Consider the following 16475-nt stretch of genomic DNA (forward strand, 5'->3'; position numbering starts at 1 on the left):
ACATGTGTGCCTGCTGCCAGGGCTGGCACTGGATGGAGGTTCCTAGCTGTAGTTGTTGAGAGCTTGCATCATGGTGGAGCATCTTTGGAACAGAGCCAGGCCCCACCTCCGTCATGCACATCCCATGGTGACTGCAGAGCCTGCTCAGAGACATGATAGAAGGTGGCACTTGTATATTTTTAGCTTCTTTCTGCACTGGTTTAAGAGCTGGAAACAAGGGGTGCACACACTGGGCAACCAGAGCACAATAGCCATGCTGTGCACACCAGTGGTGGATATGGGGCTGCTGGAGTGTTTGGCTCACCAGCCTGCCAAAACCTCTGTGTGAAAGAAGCTGCCTGTTCTGCTCCTGTTGGGCTCTGCAGCCAGCTGTGTGGATAGACTGGGCTGATGATGGCCAGCCTGGCCATCTCAGGGAGGCAGAGCTGTGTCATGGTGCCCATCCTGGGCTGCTGTCGCTGTTGTGGAGTTGCTGGGCAGCCCCCTGTCATCAGTCTCTGCCTAAAGAGCATGGAAACCTTTGATGACCCTTGCAGTCAGGGTCCCTGTGTACACTCCACCTACAGAACACATTGCTGTGGGGTATGATGCATGTCCTAGACCCAAACACCGGCTTCTGCAGAGCTCTCCTGGTGCACTGCAGGAAAACTTGACCAAGCCTGCCAAGCCTTGCACTTGGGTTCAAGGTTTCATGTGGCATGGCCACTGCTGCTGGCTGTGGTCACGCTGCCTGGCGAGGCTGGGTTGTGTGGATGTTGTCTGAGCCTGCTTGCCCAGGGAGGTGGATCTGGTTTTGGTGTTATGACCACTGAAAGGACCCATCTGTGGCCTCCTTACTGGAGCTGCCATTCAGATCCTGAGGTTGTGGCAGAGCTTTGCCCTGTTGGGAGCACTGCTCTTGGAGAGGAAAGCTTGCAGGATGGATTATGGGGTGGGCATGAAGCTTCTGCTCTTTTCTCCTTCCTACACCCAAACTCATGGAGAGTGCAGGGTTTGGATATGGATCAGGCTCCAACACCCAGCAGTGCAGCTGCAACATGTCCTTCATCCCCATCACATCTCCTGGCAGCGCAGGCATGTGACTTCTACCATGTGAGTCCAGAGGAGCTTCTCTGCTCCTGCCTCTCACAGTTATTATTATTGCTATTTTATTATCATTATCATTATTATTACTGCTGCTGCTTCTGCTGCTGAAAGTGCATAAGCTCTGTAAATCAGTGCTCCCTTTATGGAGCAGCAGATGTTGTTTCTTCCCCTCTCCACCTTCTCTTTGCAGTTTCCTCTTCTCCGCTGTTATTCCCTTTGCAGGTACCTGGAGCAGGCAGGTGAGGCTGCAGGTTTTGTCCCTGGCTCACGACAGACACTTCCACTGGCCTTGCCCTGAGCAGGTGTGGGGAAAACACTGCTGAATTTCACTGCTCCTGAGCTTCTGTGCATGTGCCAAGGGGCGTTTGTAAACTGCCCCTTCATCCCTGTGAACCCAGCCCTGCTGGAGGGCTTGCAGAGGGTCAGGGGTGCGGTGTGAGCCTTGTGGGCTGGAGCTGCCAGTGCATCCTCCAGCCAGTTTGGGAGAGGGGAGGGAGCCCTTTGAGTAACAGGAGCTGCTTTATCTCCCACCTCCTGATGGTGTTTTCCTCCAAATCCTGAACAAAGACTTGGCATTCAAATTGAGACTATAAATGAAACAAAACAATTTATATTAAGGAAACATACCACACCATTAAGGCCCACCCTGAGCTTGGCTTTGCCCTAGAATGGGGTTGTTATAGTTATAAGTGCCCTCTGTTAGCCTCCACAGCTCTCTGGGGAGGTTTTAAACATTCTTTTCTCCTGACCTTCTATTTGGCAGTAGTTAGGCACATGGAACAAGACTTCATGGTCAGCTGATGCTGAAAGACTGTATGAAATGTAATTTATAGAAGATTCCTCTGTGAATAAAAAAACCCCATTATATAAAAATGTATTCTAGAAATGTGAAATCATTACAACCATCACCAAAAAAAAGCCAGTTCAGATGGAGTGCAAAGGCATAGTTCTAGGGGTAAAAAGTGTTCTGGAGAAGCAGAGGCTGCTTGGATTTGGTTACCAGAGGTTGAGAGATGGACATCATCTACCAAAATGTGGAAGTCATGGTCTTTATTTCTTCCTTACTCCAAAATTCCCAGAAGCAACAAAGCTGCTTGCATAGGTGTAAAGAGGCATGCAGAGTGGGCAGTTGAATGGAAAAATATGTTTCTATTTAGTTTTAAAAAGTGATAGTAAGAAAAAGGACACATACTCTGTGAATTTAAAAGTAACCCTGTAACAAGGCAGAGCATCAAATTAGGAACCATTAAAGACATGGAGTCTAATAAGAAATCTTTTTCCAACTCTCTCAGGATTTAAAAAGCCTTTAAGAGGAGTCATGGAGTAAATATGGTGAGGTCAAGTGAGGGCTCGTGGAAATTGAACATTGGCAGAACAGCTCAGTCAAATAGGCTCTCTACCCAGAGCCATCTCTGATGCCAGAGGCCCAGAAGGTTGCCCTTGAAGGCTATGGTAAAGACATTTTTGAGCAAAGTAACATAAGTCATCTGTTTTGAGGATCTTTACTCTGGAATTGTAAAGGAACACTGTGGGATTTGGGAATTGGTAATAAATAGTATTGCCACCATCACCCGTTAGGGCCATGGAGGGGGTGAGGGGAGTAAATGTGAAACTAAAGGTCAATATATTCACTTAGGTAGTTAGGAACTATAATAAACACTTTGTTTCTGAAAATGCTACACTGGTGAAGAGTCAACATGACTTTTGCAAAGCAGAGTTAGTGCTTGCAATCTCTTGGGGATTTTAAAGATAACTGGGTCACAGGGCTGAAGTTGGCCTGGGCTGGTGCAAGGCTCGTGGGCTCCCAACCAGCAGCTGAAGAAGTTTCTCACTGAATGCTTGTAAACATGTGAAACATTGTCCTGATGAAAGGTCTTTCTGTAAATTAGTGACTAGTTAAAGGAAAGGGAACCAAATACAGGGAAGGTATTGCTGCTTTCACAGCACAGATTGGGGAAGAAAGGTGCTGATTCCTGCAGTCATCTGAGATGCTGAAATGGACATGGAGGCTGAAAAGTTGAGGGAAGTCTCAAGATGTGCCCGGTAAAGTATGGGAGAACCAGCCATGCATGTGTCGTCACTGGGGGCTGTCCCTGCTCCTGGAGGACACTGTAAAGCACTGCCAGAGTTTGGCATCTCCCTACACGTTGTCCCAAGATGCATTCCATTGTTTGTAAAGGGAAAAGGAGCAGAGCAGAAACCCTCCTACTACGTGATACCTCTGATGCTACGTGGCTTCCTACTGCCACCCCATAGCCAGTGGGGTTGGAAGAAGTGCTGAGCAGGATAAGGCAGGGGGTCTGAGAGCTGGCAGCCCACCTGCAAGGAGAGGGTGACTTGTCACCTATGCCTCAGCTGGGCTAAGAGATCTCTGCAGGGGGAGGATGGCAAAGCTAAATTGTACAGAGCGTGTGACAAGGAGACCCCTTCACACCTTGACTAGAAGCCACTTAGGAGGGTGGCAGGATTTAACCAGAATTAGTGGTTTTCCCCAGTACCTTAGTTTGTAGTACTGAATGCCCCCAGGTGCTTTGGCAGCCAGGGTTACAGGTGGGTTCATTGTGGAGTGGGTGCAGTCTGTTATGGGCCAGCCTGGGCAGATGGGTACAGAGGCACTGCCTGCCCTGCCCCACTCCTGCCCCTCAGGGTCAGCATTGCCTAGAGCAGCTCCTTGGCTGGTCTAGAGCAGCCTGCCTTGCCCTGCTGCAGTGTGTCCCAGGGCTATGACTGCCGGATTTAGGTTCCTGCATGTGTTTCTCCCCTGTGAAAGGGGTCTGAATGTGGTGGTGTGTCAGTGATGGCTGTGGCTACACACACAGCAGCTGGTAGCCCAGTCACAGCCATGGGCAGCCTGTTGGTTCATGGACACCTGTATCTCAGGCCACTCAGGCTGAGGTTGCTGCTCCATCAGAGCTCCCTGCAGTGAGTGCTGTATGCCATCAGTGTGACACCTGCCCTTCAGGCTCTCACCCTTTGGAAGTAGAGGCAATTTCCCTTGTGGCACAGTGGCTGATGTTCTAGCAACAGCTGCATGGGGATGGTGAGCTCCTGCCTGCCACGAGGAGCCACCTGGGCTGCCACAGGCAGAGCAGTGAGGGTGCTTTGGAGCCACGCAGGAGCACAAGCTGGCACTGCTTTCTTAGGTTTTCCTGTTGACGAGAAGCCAGGATAAACTGAACCTCATCAAGGGGTAGTAGAAAAAACCCATTCCCTGGCTCGTGGCAGTGCGCCAGGGTCTCACTGCAGACTGTACTTGGCAGCACAGTCCTACATGCATGGCCAGAGCTTGCTGTGGGCTTCAGGAACATAACACAAAGCATTTTCCCCTCAAGACAGAGCAAGCAGCTTTGGGAGTATGGTTTCTGGGCTGGCAGCACTTGGTGGGGAAGCAGCCTGGTGTCCCTGCCTCTGTCCATGTGCTGCCTGGCTGTGCACCTGGATCCCACAGGCTGGCATTTGATGGCCCGTTCATGGCAGGGCCTGCACCAGAAGCTCCTGGTTGCTCCAGATGGAGGCAGTTGCTGCTGACTGGGACCAGCACTGCTCCTGGGACACGGCAGGCTGTGACATCTGTTGCCCATGGGAATTCCAGGCCAAGGTGCTGACACTAAGTGTTAGAGAAACAGACTTCCAGCTCTTCTGGGAGATAGTCAGTGGGATTCCCTGTGAGACTGCCCTCTGGGACAAGGGACAAGGGAGTGGAACAGAGCTGGCGGATCTTTAAGGAAGTGTGGATTGGGTATCAGTCCCAGTATCGATCCAGACTGGGGCAGGAACAGATTGAGAACAGCCCTGATAAGAAGGATTTAGGGGTGCTGGTGGATGAGAGGCTGCACACCATGTGTGCTGGCACCCAGAAACCAACCATGTCCTGGGATACATCAAAAGAACAATGGGCAGCAGGTCAAGGGAGGCAATGCTGCCCCTCTACTCCCCTCAGGTGAGGCCCCACCTGCAGTACTGCATCCAGCTCTGGAGTCCTCAGCGCCAGACAGACACAGACCTGGTGGAGCCAGTCCACAGGAGGCCACCAAGTTGATCAGAGGGATGGAGCACCTCTGCTATGTGGAAAGGATGAGAGAATTTGGTTTGATCAGCTTGGAAAAGAGGAGGCTTAGGGGTGACATAATTGCAGCCTCCCAGTTCCTAAAGGGGACTTACCTAAAGGAGTGATAGCAATATTGTCTGGATGGAAACTGTGTAACTGTAACAACACAGTTTTGAGTATTAGAAGCAGGCATTCTTTATTGTAGTGTGCTGGTGTCTTTGGGGGGATCCTTCTTCCAGTTTGAAGAGTGTTGGGTGAACAGGGATTTTATCATACACACTGATTACATATTCATTAGCTCTTCCCACTTCCTTGGCTTTATTTTGCATGGTTGCACATCTTATCAGAAGTCCTTGCATGGTTCTTTGGACACTTCTGGTGTCCATTTTAGGTGGCTGTTTCTCACCCCTGTTTTCTAGTAAATGCAACATTGTTGTTTTCCATAACTTGTGCTTTGTCAGCCTTGTAGAGCCGAGCTGGCATCCTGCTTGTGTTTTGCATGACTTCTGTTTGCCTGAGTTACATCCTTTATCTATTTCTACAAGGCTGTGCTGTTGTGTTCTACTGTCCTTGACAAGAGTAAATGCTCTTCTGTTCTACTATCCTTATCAAGTGAGTAAAATGCTGCTCTGTTCTACTGTCCTTATCAGGGGTACTACCTAAAGGGGACTTACAAGATGGAGAGGGACTTTTTACAAGGGCATGTGGTGACAGGACAAGAAGGAATCTATTCAAACTGAAGGAGAATAGGTTTAGATTAGATATTAGGAGGAATTACAGATATATATATATATATATATATAATATTAGATATTAGGAGGAAATTCTTTGTTGTAAGGGTAGTGAGGCACTGGAAGGGGTTGCCCAGAAAAGCTGCGACTACCCCATCCCTGGGGGTGTTCAGTGCAAGGTTGGATGGGTTTCTGAGCAACCTGGCCTGGTAAAAGTTGTCCCTGTACATGGCAGTGTGTTGGAAGTAGAAAATATGTAAGGTCCCTTCCAACCCAAGCCATTCTATGATTCTAAGTTGTTAAGCTGATCCCCACCTTGCAAGAGCTGAAGAATGCAAAGGCTGTGACTGATCCTGTTGCACAGGCAGTGGTCTCAGAAGCAGCATCAATAGTGCTGATTTTCACCTGGTCATGAATAGGTTCCCATTGATTCTTTAGGTGCCCTGTGATAGCTGGTCCATGTGGCAGGATGGCTGCTCCCCCATCCCAGGCTGCTGGTGCAGATGGCAGCAGTGGCCAAGGGTGGAGGTGGCTGCACGTGGGCAGGGATGCTGGTGCAGTCTGCTTGACTGATGCCAGCCAAGCCTGCAGCCCCACTCATGGGTGTTTGCAGGGGCATCAGGGCCTTTCCACTTGCAGTCTGTTTCATTTAATGCTTCCATCTAATCCATATCAGAAGTGTGAGTGTTACAGAGTTGTGCCCAGACAACCCTGGATGGGCTCGAGCCCTCAGCCTGTAAGATGGAAAAATTTGCATTCTCTCCCACAGCTCTGAGGTGTCTTGAGGACCTGGATGGTGCTGAGGTCATTGCTGCCAGAGCCAGTGGCACCTCCACCTCAGCACCAGGGAAGGGGCTTGTGAAAGAAGCAGCACTCCTGGCCTGGGGCAGCCGTGTGTGTAAGGCAGCGGGGTAAACACTGCCCCTGTCCCCACAGGCACAGGAGATGCTGCCCAGCACTTCCTGGGCCACTCTCCAACTGCTCCACAGCTTCCCTACAAGGAGCTGTCACCACCAGACTGGTGGGAAGGGCCCATGTCTTGTCTCATGACACAGCCACCAGCCCCCAGTTGCAGAACCAGCTTTCCAGCCCCAGTTGTGCCACTGGGTTTAGTCTGGTGCTGGTTGCCCTACCAGCCACCCAGTGATGAGCAGGCCCAGCAATGGCCACTGCTTCCCTCTGGTCACGACTGAGCCATGCATTGAGGGGAGCTGGGGTGCTAAGGATGGGAACTGACTGCTAGAGCAGCTGAAATGGAACCTGATACGTTTCTCTCCCCATCCTTGCAGCACACAGCTGCACTTCTGCCTGTTTTGTGCATCCCTTGCTCTTTCTTGCTCTGCCAGCTGCTATAAGGGATGTTTCTGGTTCGCTTTGAGAATTGTCACCCGCAGCTCCCTTCCTTGGGCTGTCCTCTGCCAGCCCTGCCACCCTGGGCTGCTCTCCTGGAGCCAAGGTTGCTGCACATAGAGCATGGGTCCTCACCACAGGCACTCCTGCTGCTGCTTAAAGAGAGCAGCACCCTTGAGTGCTGCTGTCTGGTCATGCTTGCTGCTTGAGCAGCTCAATTCTTTTTGGTGTTCAGTGCTGGGAAGTTCTTGGGGAAAGAAGGAAGTGCTGAAGCAGGAAGAGGAGCTCTCTTCTCTCCTGGCCTGGAGGGAACCCCAGCACCCAGAAGCTCCCATGAGCAGTGCTGGTCTAACCCTTCTATTCTGCCTCAAGCTCCGCCCCAGATGGATCTGGGAGCCCACTTTTTGTTTATAGGCTGCAAGGTATCCCTAATTCCCTCTCCTTGTCCCTACTGAGACAATCTCTGGCTCTGAGCAACAGGCAGGAAGTGGTCTGGATGCCCAGGTTGCTCTTGTCTTAGCCAAGTGGAGTCTGGAGTGTTCAACTGAGGGCGGAACAATGGGGCACACACTGGGGCCAGCCACCTCTGCTTCAGACCTGCATGGGCTGGGCAGGAGCCAAAAGGCCTCAGTTGGGCAGAGAAGGGGGGCAGGGGAGGTGTCTTCCTGTTAACCTCTGTCTGCTCATGGTGGCTGTTAGCCGTAGTCCCTGCCTGCTGAGGGATGCTGCACTGGGTGATTGGAGCCTTGTAGGACTGTGGTTTCTCTGGGGCACCTGCTGTTTACAGCATTTGCTTCACCTGTTGCCTCGTGTTCTCTCCACAGCCACCAAGCTTAAAAGCACTGAGCCTCTCCCCAATGTCGTCTGCCTGGGACTGCAAGACTCAGGACACCTTTGCCAGCAGTGAAGAGCAGAACGAGGTGCCCCACCAGGTGACAGTGACAGCCACAAACACAGGTGGCCAGTGCCAGTGCCCGAAGGAGGAGCCCAACGGGGCTCCCCAGAAGCGGACAAGCACCCAGAACGGGATGCAGGACAGTGGGGGCACAGGGGTGAAGAAGAAACGGAAGAAAAAGGATCTGGGAGAGCAGGAAGGGGGAGATAAAGCAGCTGTGGAGGTGAAACCAAAGAGGAGGAGAGAACCTAAAGAACCAAAAGAGCCTAAAAAGGTGAAGGAGTGCAAGAAGCCGAAGGAGCCCAAGCAGAGGGAGGTGGCTAAGAAGCCCCGGAAGCCTCGGGAACCCAAAGCCCCGAAGGAGCCTAAAGACAAGAAGAGTGGCTCTGAGCCAGCCCCTAGATCAAGACCCAAGAAGAGCAGGTGGGTGGTGGTGTGGCCCTGTCCCTGTGCCTGCTGTGGACAGGGCTGTGGACTTGAGGGAGCTGCATCTGGGAGAGAGCAGCATTGGGTGTGCAGGACACTTGGTCTGAAGGCTGGATGTACTGGTTGGGATGCCAGGATGAGCTCTCTGGCCATGCAGAGATGGGACAGGCGAGTGCTCTTTTGTGGATGAGTCCCTGAGAGACTACAAATCCATAAGAGGACTGGAGAGTCTCGGCCTCTCCTTGGTCTGGCCTTTGTGCCGAGTGTCCTGGGGCAAAAGGGATGTTAGGGAGGTGCTCCACCAGGACAGTGAGGTGCTGTGTGGCACCTGTTGTATGGCCTGTTGTATGATTTGGGGCCCGGGCAGAGGGTATGTGAGTGAGAAAAACCTGGCCCTGGACTGTACGCAAATGAGGGCACACCCAGGGCCAGCAGCCTGCCTCCCCTTGGCTCAGGTTTGGGAGGATAGTGGAGCACATCCTATCCCCTCTCCCTTTCCTGGAAGGCTTGTCCCTCCTGGCAGCTGTGGAGCTGTTCTGGCAGTCAGAGCCAGCAGTGGGGGGAGGCCTGAGGTCTCCCTTGTACTGCACAGGCCAGCACTGCCGCCTCTGGTAATTTCCTCAGCCTTCAATTAACAGGCTGGTTGGCCAGAAGCTCTGATTTCTTTTTAATGAAGAATATATGCAGGGAGCAGAGCAGGTCTCAAGAGCACCAATGTAGTTTGGTCTTCCAGAGCCCTATTCCTTCAGAGCTCACTGACAGCTGGATCCTGGAGGGGCTGTGGCTGTGCAGCTGCCACTGGGCTGGCCTTTAGTGCCATTGGTGTGGGCTGGTTGTGGACAAGAGGAGATGTGGGTGGCTCAGCAGGACAAGAGCTGACTGCCATGTCCCCAGCAGATCCCTGAGCCATGCTGTGCTGTCACTTGTGTTCTTCCTTGAGCCTGGGGCTCTGCAGATGTTTGTCATGGGTTGGTGAGCCAGAGCAGATGGGTATGGGCAGATCAAGTGGACATGCTGGGAAGGTGAGGGAAGGGCTCCTCCAGGCCCCAAGGTGGACTACAGGAGAGGGATAGATGTGGAGAAGGAAGGAGAGGGGGTGCAGGCAAGGAAGGGAAGGATGATGCCCATGTGAATGCAGCATTGGGCCCCAAGGAGGGTCCTGGGATGAAGGATGCAGCCATCAGATTTTCCTAACAACACTTTTGCTCCACCAGTAAGGACCTGCCATTCAGGCAGTTCACAGAGATCTGCCCCTGCAGCAGGACCTGTGGGACCAGACCAAAGTAGGGGAACCTGGGGAAGACCAGGCCATGGAGGCTTGTGCTCCTGGAGGCATTCATGGCTCTTGTAGGTCCTTTGACTGCCAGCAGTGCTTTCACAGGATGCTGAGTATTACATACAGGGCAGCTCATGATGGTGTAACCTGTTGTGGGTACCTGGTGCACAGATCACTCTGCCAGAGATGGGGCTCATGGCAGGGTAACCCCAGCTGCAGATTTGGAAACCCTGGCTCTCCTACCTGGGTACAGCAGGTTCTGGGCATACCACAAGGGGCTGAAAGGGAACCAACTTGCTGTTCTGGGTACCAGCAGAGCCCTGGTGAAGAGGCCACTTCATGCAAACCAAACAATGTAATATTACTGTAACACATCATGCAACCAGAAGAAACTGTGTGTGGGAGTTCCACAAAGCTCTGCGTTCCTGATGCTATATCCTAGTATAGCCTGAGCCTGTGGTGCTGCCTTCTGCTCATCTGCACCTTCCAGGAGGACCTAGTTCCAGTTCTGCTGCTTGGAAAGTCCAGGTGGTCCTCCTTACAACTTTCCTGCTTCTGTAGCCCCTCCTTGAGCCTTTTCTCAGACTTGCTTTGGGCTCTGGGTCAGCCACCAAGAAACGCCCTCTGTGTGAGGGATGGCCATGGGTGTCAGGTTGGAAGCTCTGCAGGGAGCAGGGCTGTGTATCCCTCTGTGCCCCTGGCCACGTGGAGCTGGGGAGGTGCCTGGGGGGCCCTGGCAGCACAGGAAGGGGAGAGGTGAGCAGCAGGCTTTAGTTAGTTTGTACTCTCTGCAGATGGAATGATTGCTGGGAGTCCTCTAAGTGGCAGATAATGGTGGCATAATTTCTTCTAAATTATTTCTAATCATAGTCAATGACTGACACATGAATGAAGCAGTTGTTAATTGTGACTAAATCAATATCTTGGGAGTTATTGCTTGGTGGAAATATTGCTGGATGGAGCCTCTAATTTAGGCATATATGCATGGCCAAGGCATTTTTGGCCTGAACAACAGTTTTTTACCTTTATTTTTTGCTAATCACAGTGAAGCAGAGATTTTTCTCATTAAATGGAGGTGAAACCTTCACATTGCTTTGAAACTAATGGTTCCTGTGCCACTGTGCAGATTTGGGATGTGGAGGGGACAAATGGTGGGGCTGGAAGTGAGGAAGGAGGTATTGCTCAGCTCTGGGACAAGCACCAGCTCTTTGGAGCCATTCCCTTAAGTGTTCCTTGCAGAGAGTAAGGATGGACTGGCATGCTGGGAGCAGTTGCTTTTTCTACCATGATGCTTCCTGGTCCTGTTTCCTTGTGCAGGCAGGGGTGCAGGTGGCCCTTACCCCAAGAACATGCTGTGGGATGGCTTGTCTTTCCATGTTTTTCAGGAAGGTGGTGGGATTCATGGGAGCAGATCCCAAATCCCCTCCATGACCTGAGCATGGAGGACAGTTCCTTGGTGGGACAGAGCTTCCCAGTGGTCCCTCGCAGTCAGCAATGATGGGTCATTGCACCTGTGGGAGTTGGATCTGCATCCTCCTGTGTCCCTGGCAATCACAGGGCTTAACTCCCTCCAGCTGAAGGCTCATGCCAGTCTGCTCAGCTGCCTCGGGAGGGGGCTCTGTGCTGTGACTCAGGAGCACAAACCATGAACTGGAGCAGCTTGTGCTTGGTGTAAAGGTTTACTGGGGTCTGGCAGAGCTCTGTGGTACATGCAGAAGGTGGCCAGCAGTGTGGCCAGTGCTCTCCAGACTGGCCTTGAAGGTTTGTTTCCAGGGTGCCAGGACATGGGTTGCCTCTAGGGCTGCTGAACTTTTATTTCTGACTCCGGTTAGAACAGAATGTGTTTGGGAGTGCTGTGATCAAAGCAGGCACCTTGCTGCCCTGGCATACTGAGTTTGTCAGTGGAGAGATCCTCTTTATTCCTGTGCCAGACCCCATGAGTCAAACCTCAGATCCTACAGCCCCTGTGTTCCCCTGGCTGGTGAGAGCTCCCAGCCTCCTCACCAGGCAGGGCATGTGGACCCCTTCATCCCAGTGTTCTGGAACTGATGGAGAAATACTTGGTGTCCTTAATGAGCATCAGTGACTGGGAATCCCCAGTGCTGGGGGAGGTCCCAGGAGCCTTGAGCTGTCTCTGGGTGACCCAGTGGGAACAGTGCTCTCTCTGTATGGGTGCCTGCTGCCTCTCTTCTGGGATCCCCAGGACATGATCTAACTGTCAGTCTGCCTCGGCAGCAAAGACACCCCTGTGGAGAAGAAGAAGAAAGGGAAGAGGAAAAATGAGATACCAGTGAACAGTTTGGATTTGGATCAGGATCTCCTGAGCCCATCTGTACAGAGCCCAGAGGAGTCTGCAGAATCAGCTGACAGCCAGGTATGTCCAAAGCCCTCGGCTGGCTGCCTCTCAGTGGGACCACAACAAGGGCCTCTGGGCACAGGAATCAGAGAGCATGTTCAGCAGTGTGGTCAGCTTCTATCAGCTTGAAGTCAGCTGTTGGCTCAGAGTTGGGTGCACGCTGCTGCCCTGGGCTCTGCGTGTCTCAGCCTTGAGTGTTTCCCTCCACCACAGCTCTGGGCAGCTCCCTTTCCTGGCAAAGCACAGGGGGACATATTGACCTCAGAGCCTGGGGGGCTGCATGCCCTGCATCTCTACAGGGCTCCTCTGCCTCACATCTTGGGGACTGATGGGGCTCTGTGGGCCAGGATGGAGATCTCAGCACCTCAAGGAGTGCCTGTTTTCCTACTACCCCCATCCTGCTGGGGCAGGGGAGGGCCTGGGAGGAGTTCTGGCAGCCCTGGGGCTTTCTCTCTGCCACTTCAGCAAGGCGGAGGTACTTGGTTTGCCCATGCCTCCTGGCACTGCCTTTTTTCACTCTGTATACAGAAACGACGCTCAGGACGGCAGGTGAAGAGGAGGAAGTACAACGAGGACCTGGATTTCAAGGTTGTGGATGATGACGGCGAGACAATCGCTGTGCTGGGAGCTGGGCGAACCTCCGCGCTCTCTGCCTCTACTCTGGCATGGCAGGCAGAGGTAGTGCTGCATGTGGGACTGGGGGGTGGGGGGATCTGCCTCATGCAGGGTATCCCAAAATGTCACTGCTGAGGCTTGAGGAAGTGGCGTGTCCCAGCTTAAGGATGGGGTGAGAGACTGCCTGTTTGGGAGGGTTTAGGCTGGCTTTTTAGGAACTGTGAGATGGACAAGAGGTGTACTGGTCCAACTGACCTGCTCCTGCTTGGAGATTAAAGCCTCTGGAATGTGTCACACAGCTGGACATGTCCTACCCACTGCCCATGTCCACCTTTGGCTATGGTCTCTGTAGTTCCTGTCCATGATTATTATTTTGTCCCTGCCAGCTGAGGACTTTGTAGGCGCCAGGTCATAATTTTCTGCCTGCATTGCTGCTCTCCATCAGTGCCTCAGTCCACAGCGATGCCAGCCTGACCCTTGCCAGCTGAGCTGATCTGCTGGGCAGCATGGCAGGGACCACGCAGTGCCAGTGCAGTTTGGGCCTTGCTGTTCTTCTGTCTCTGCCCACTGGTTCAGTGCTGGCTCCTGGTGGGTGCTGGCAGCTCCTTCCTGCCTGTCTGTGACTGTGTGTTGGATCCAACTCTCTGGTCAAAGCTGCCAGATATTAATAATGGGCACTAGTTGTTTTCATGGTGTTTCTGTTACCCTCTTCCCAAGGTTTTGGTGGGTATTATCTCTGTTAATAATCCCTGACCTGATGATCTATGCCTGGCCTGGGGCTGCCACACACCCACAGGACATGCTGCCAGTGCAGCTCCAGCTCTGCCTGAGGCTGTGTCTCAGCTGGGCTCCTGGCAATCATCTCTCCAAGATTTTCAAAGCAGCAGATATGAGCTGCCTTTGGCATGTGTCCATGCTCCCACCCTGTTCTCCTCTCAGTCCTAAACCTCTACCTCAGTTTGTCCTGCTCCAGATGGGTCATTAAGGCTGAAGTCCAAAGCAGCCAGGCTGGGTGGTTGCTCTGAGGCCTGGCCAGCCTACCCAGCTGGGACTGCCTGTGGCTGCTCCCAGGTTTGGAACTGACAGGCAGGGCAGGATGTGAGTGCTGCAGCCTCAGGGCTGTTCTCTCCATGGCCTGGACTTGCAGCTTTCCCCCTGCATACTGGACATAGTCCTAAACAGCTCTTTGGGCAATGCAGGGCTCCTCCAGCAGCCTTCAGGCTTCCAGCAATGAGCCACAGACCAGTGGAAGCCTGTGTAAGGGCTGTAGATCAGCATGGGAGCTCCCAGAACCAGGGCACTGGACTGCTGTGATGGCCACACAAACCCACTGTGGGAGGGTTCAGCAGAGCCCAGCAGTGCCAGGGTGGATGCCTGGGCATGAGGAAACAGGCACTGCACAGTGACTGTGGCAGGAGCATTTCTGCATACTCCCTTCAGCTGTCTTAACCCAGTGTAGGGCAGAGTTCCCCAAATAGGGCAGAAATCCTGCTCTGGGCCTCAGATGGCAGCCAGCAGGCCCAGGTAGATCTGTTCCCTGCTCATTGTGTTGTGGTGCTGGGTCCAACATCCCACCCTGCACTCGAGGACAGTGCCAAGGCAGCAGTCACCTCTGGGCTGGGGATGGAAGGGTTGCTGTTGTCCTGGCCATGGTCTTGGCTTTCCCAGAACTTTTGGATGTGGGATACGCTGTCTGTCTGTCCTTCCCCAGCCTGTCCCATGCCTTTCTTTGAGAAACTTTCTAGTCTGCAAAGTGACACCTCAGGGCTACTTTGCCTTGGTCCATACTGTGCCTCCGTTAGAAGGGAATGAACAGAGTCCTTCTGCTTTCTGCTCTGCACTTTGCTCCTCCTTCTGCTGTACTATCTTCCAGCCAAAGCAGAACTGATATTTCTAATGCTTAAGCAGGCTACATGTTTTTGGTGCCTGTCATCTCCCTTGAATGTTCCTGTGTCTGTGTCTCCTCTGTAGCACAGAGAGGCCCAAGCTTGGCTCTCTTGTCCCTTGGCATTTGGTGTCCCTGGTCCTGGCACAGCCACAGCCAGGGGAGCCTCCACCTCCCCAGAGCTGGCAGCAGGACAGCATTAGGGCCACCTGCAGCAAAGCCTGTGCTCAGGGAGAGGGGCTGGGCTGGTGCTGGGAGCCCCTGGGTGCCAGCAGAGGGATCAATGAGTGAGTCTGGGGACAGAGTAGAAGCCTGCAGAAGGAAGGAGGCAGCACTTCAAGCCTGCCAGGAAGAGCTGCATGGAGAGTGGTGGAGTGAGGAGGTGTTGCCCTTGTCCTGTGGCCATGGGCAGATGACAGCATGTGGGTGACTTGTGGCAGGGCCTGACAGACATGCTGCCTGCCCTCCTGAGGCCCTTGGAGCATCCAGCACTATGGGGCAGTATAAATTCCAAGGCATGACCAGGATGCGGCATGGAGAGTGCCTTGGAGCAGGAATGTGCACATTTTGGCATATTTCCTTTCTTGGGTCCATGGGCAGAATTGCCCAAGCTCCCTCCTCTTTTCTGGGAGACTTTCCACCCTCTCTGGCTACCCTGGTGTAGCTGGAAGGACCCACACAGCAAACCTGACATTGCTGTGGCCAGGCTGACCTGAAGAGGACAGGTGGAGGGTGAGTGTAGCTGGGCTGGTGGCGCTTACACCCTTGCACCCAGCAAGGGCTCCCCAAGCACAGCTCTCCCAGCTCCCAGTGCCAACTCTGTCTCCCCATCTGGGGGACTGGGAGAGGAGTAAGCAGCCATTCTGTGCTGGGAGAGTGCCAGGGGCACATGATGATCCAGAGAAACAGGGCTCTCTTTTCCTGTCCCCAGGAGCCTCCCGAGGATGATGCCAATATCATTGAGAAGATCCTTGCCTCCAGGATGGTGCAGAAGGAGGTGAGTGGCAAAGATGTCAGTGGGGCTGGAAGTCCATGAGCAGAGGAGGGATGAGACCTGACTGCCCTGTGCAGCAGGGACATGAGTTGTAGCAGCAGTTGGTGCTCTTGCTGCTGTGGTGGGGTGCTGGGGTATGCCCGGGCTGGCACCTTTCTGAGCTGTGGATCAGTGTGGTGCCTGTCTGTCCTGGGAACCAGAAGGCCTCTGGAGAGGAGTCAGGCCTGGGCTGATGCCCAGGAGGTGTTGGAGTTCCCCATGCTCAAGAGTGGTCTCACATCATGTTCCCCAGAGCTACTGCATCTCTGGAGCAGCAGCACGAGTGCCTGGCTGTCCTCAGCTCAGTCCCTAAAGCCTGTGGCCAGGGAAGAGATGGCTGAGCATGCCCCCCCAGCTTCTGCACAGCCTCTGACTGTCACTGACTCTCCTTCCCTTGGTTTCAGGCTCATCCTGGAGGCCTGGCATTTGAGACAGAGGAGTTCTACGTCAAATACAGGAACTTGTACGTGCAGTGTTGTGGTGCTTTTTTCTGTGGGTCCTGTGCATGCAGGAGCAAGGACTGTGCCTTCCCACCTCCATCCCATCCCTAACTGCAGCCCCACCATCCCTGTTTTCTTGCCCCTGTTGATGCCTTGAGAGGCTATTTAGAACAGAGGCTAGACAGTGTTAAAGGAATAAAGTGGGTATTTATTAAAAATTACTTCAAATGCTACACCTTGAGCAATTCAAGAACCCAGCCATGGCTACACCCAAGATGGACAACCAGTCACGAGTTTTCACAATTTTTAAAGTTTTGGTCCATTTACATATTGA

General features: G+C 53.1%; 1 protein-coding gene across 9 annotated transcripts in view; it reads left to right on the plus strand.

Annotated features, from left to right (window-relative positions):
- CHD6 (chromodomain helicase DNA binding protein 6) overlaps positions 1–16475 on the plus strand; it is a 56481-nt gene that overhangs the window by 3739 nt on the left and 36267 nt on the right. For all 9 annotated transcript variants that reach the window (XR_004499930.1, XR_004499931.1, XM_015647527.3 and 6 more), the window contains exons 2-6: positions 8040–8533; positions 12048–12186; positions 12697–12846; positions 15600–15665; positions 16106–16164. Coding sequence is in view for 7 of the 9 variants with exons in the window: in XM_015647527.3 (XP_015503013.1) it covers positions 8040–8533; positions 12048–12186; positions 12697–12846; positions 15600–15665; positions 16106–16164 (908 nt within the window). In the remaining 2 variants the exon portion in view is untranslated. The remainder of the gene's footprint in view (positions 1–8039; positions 8534–12047; positions 12187–12696; positions 12847–15599; positions 15666–16105; positions 16165–16475) is intronic.

The sequence above is a fragment of the Parus major genome, chromosome 20 (genome assembly GCF_001522545.3).
Source record: "Parus major isolate Abel chromosome 20, Parus_major1.1, whole genome shotgun sequence".
NCBI lineage: Eukaryota > Metazoa > Chordata > Aves > Passeriformes > Paridae > Parus > Parus major.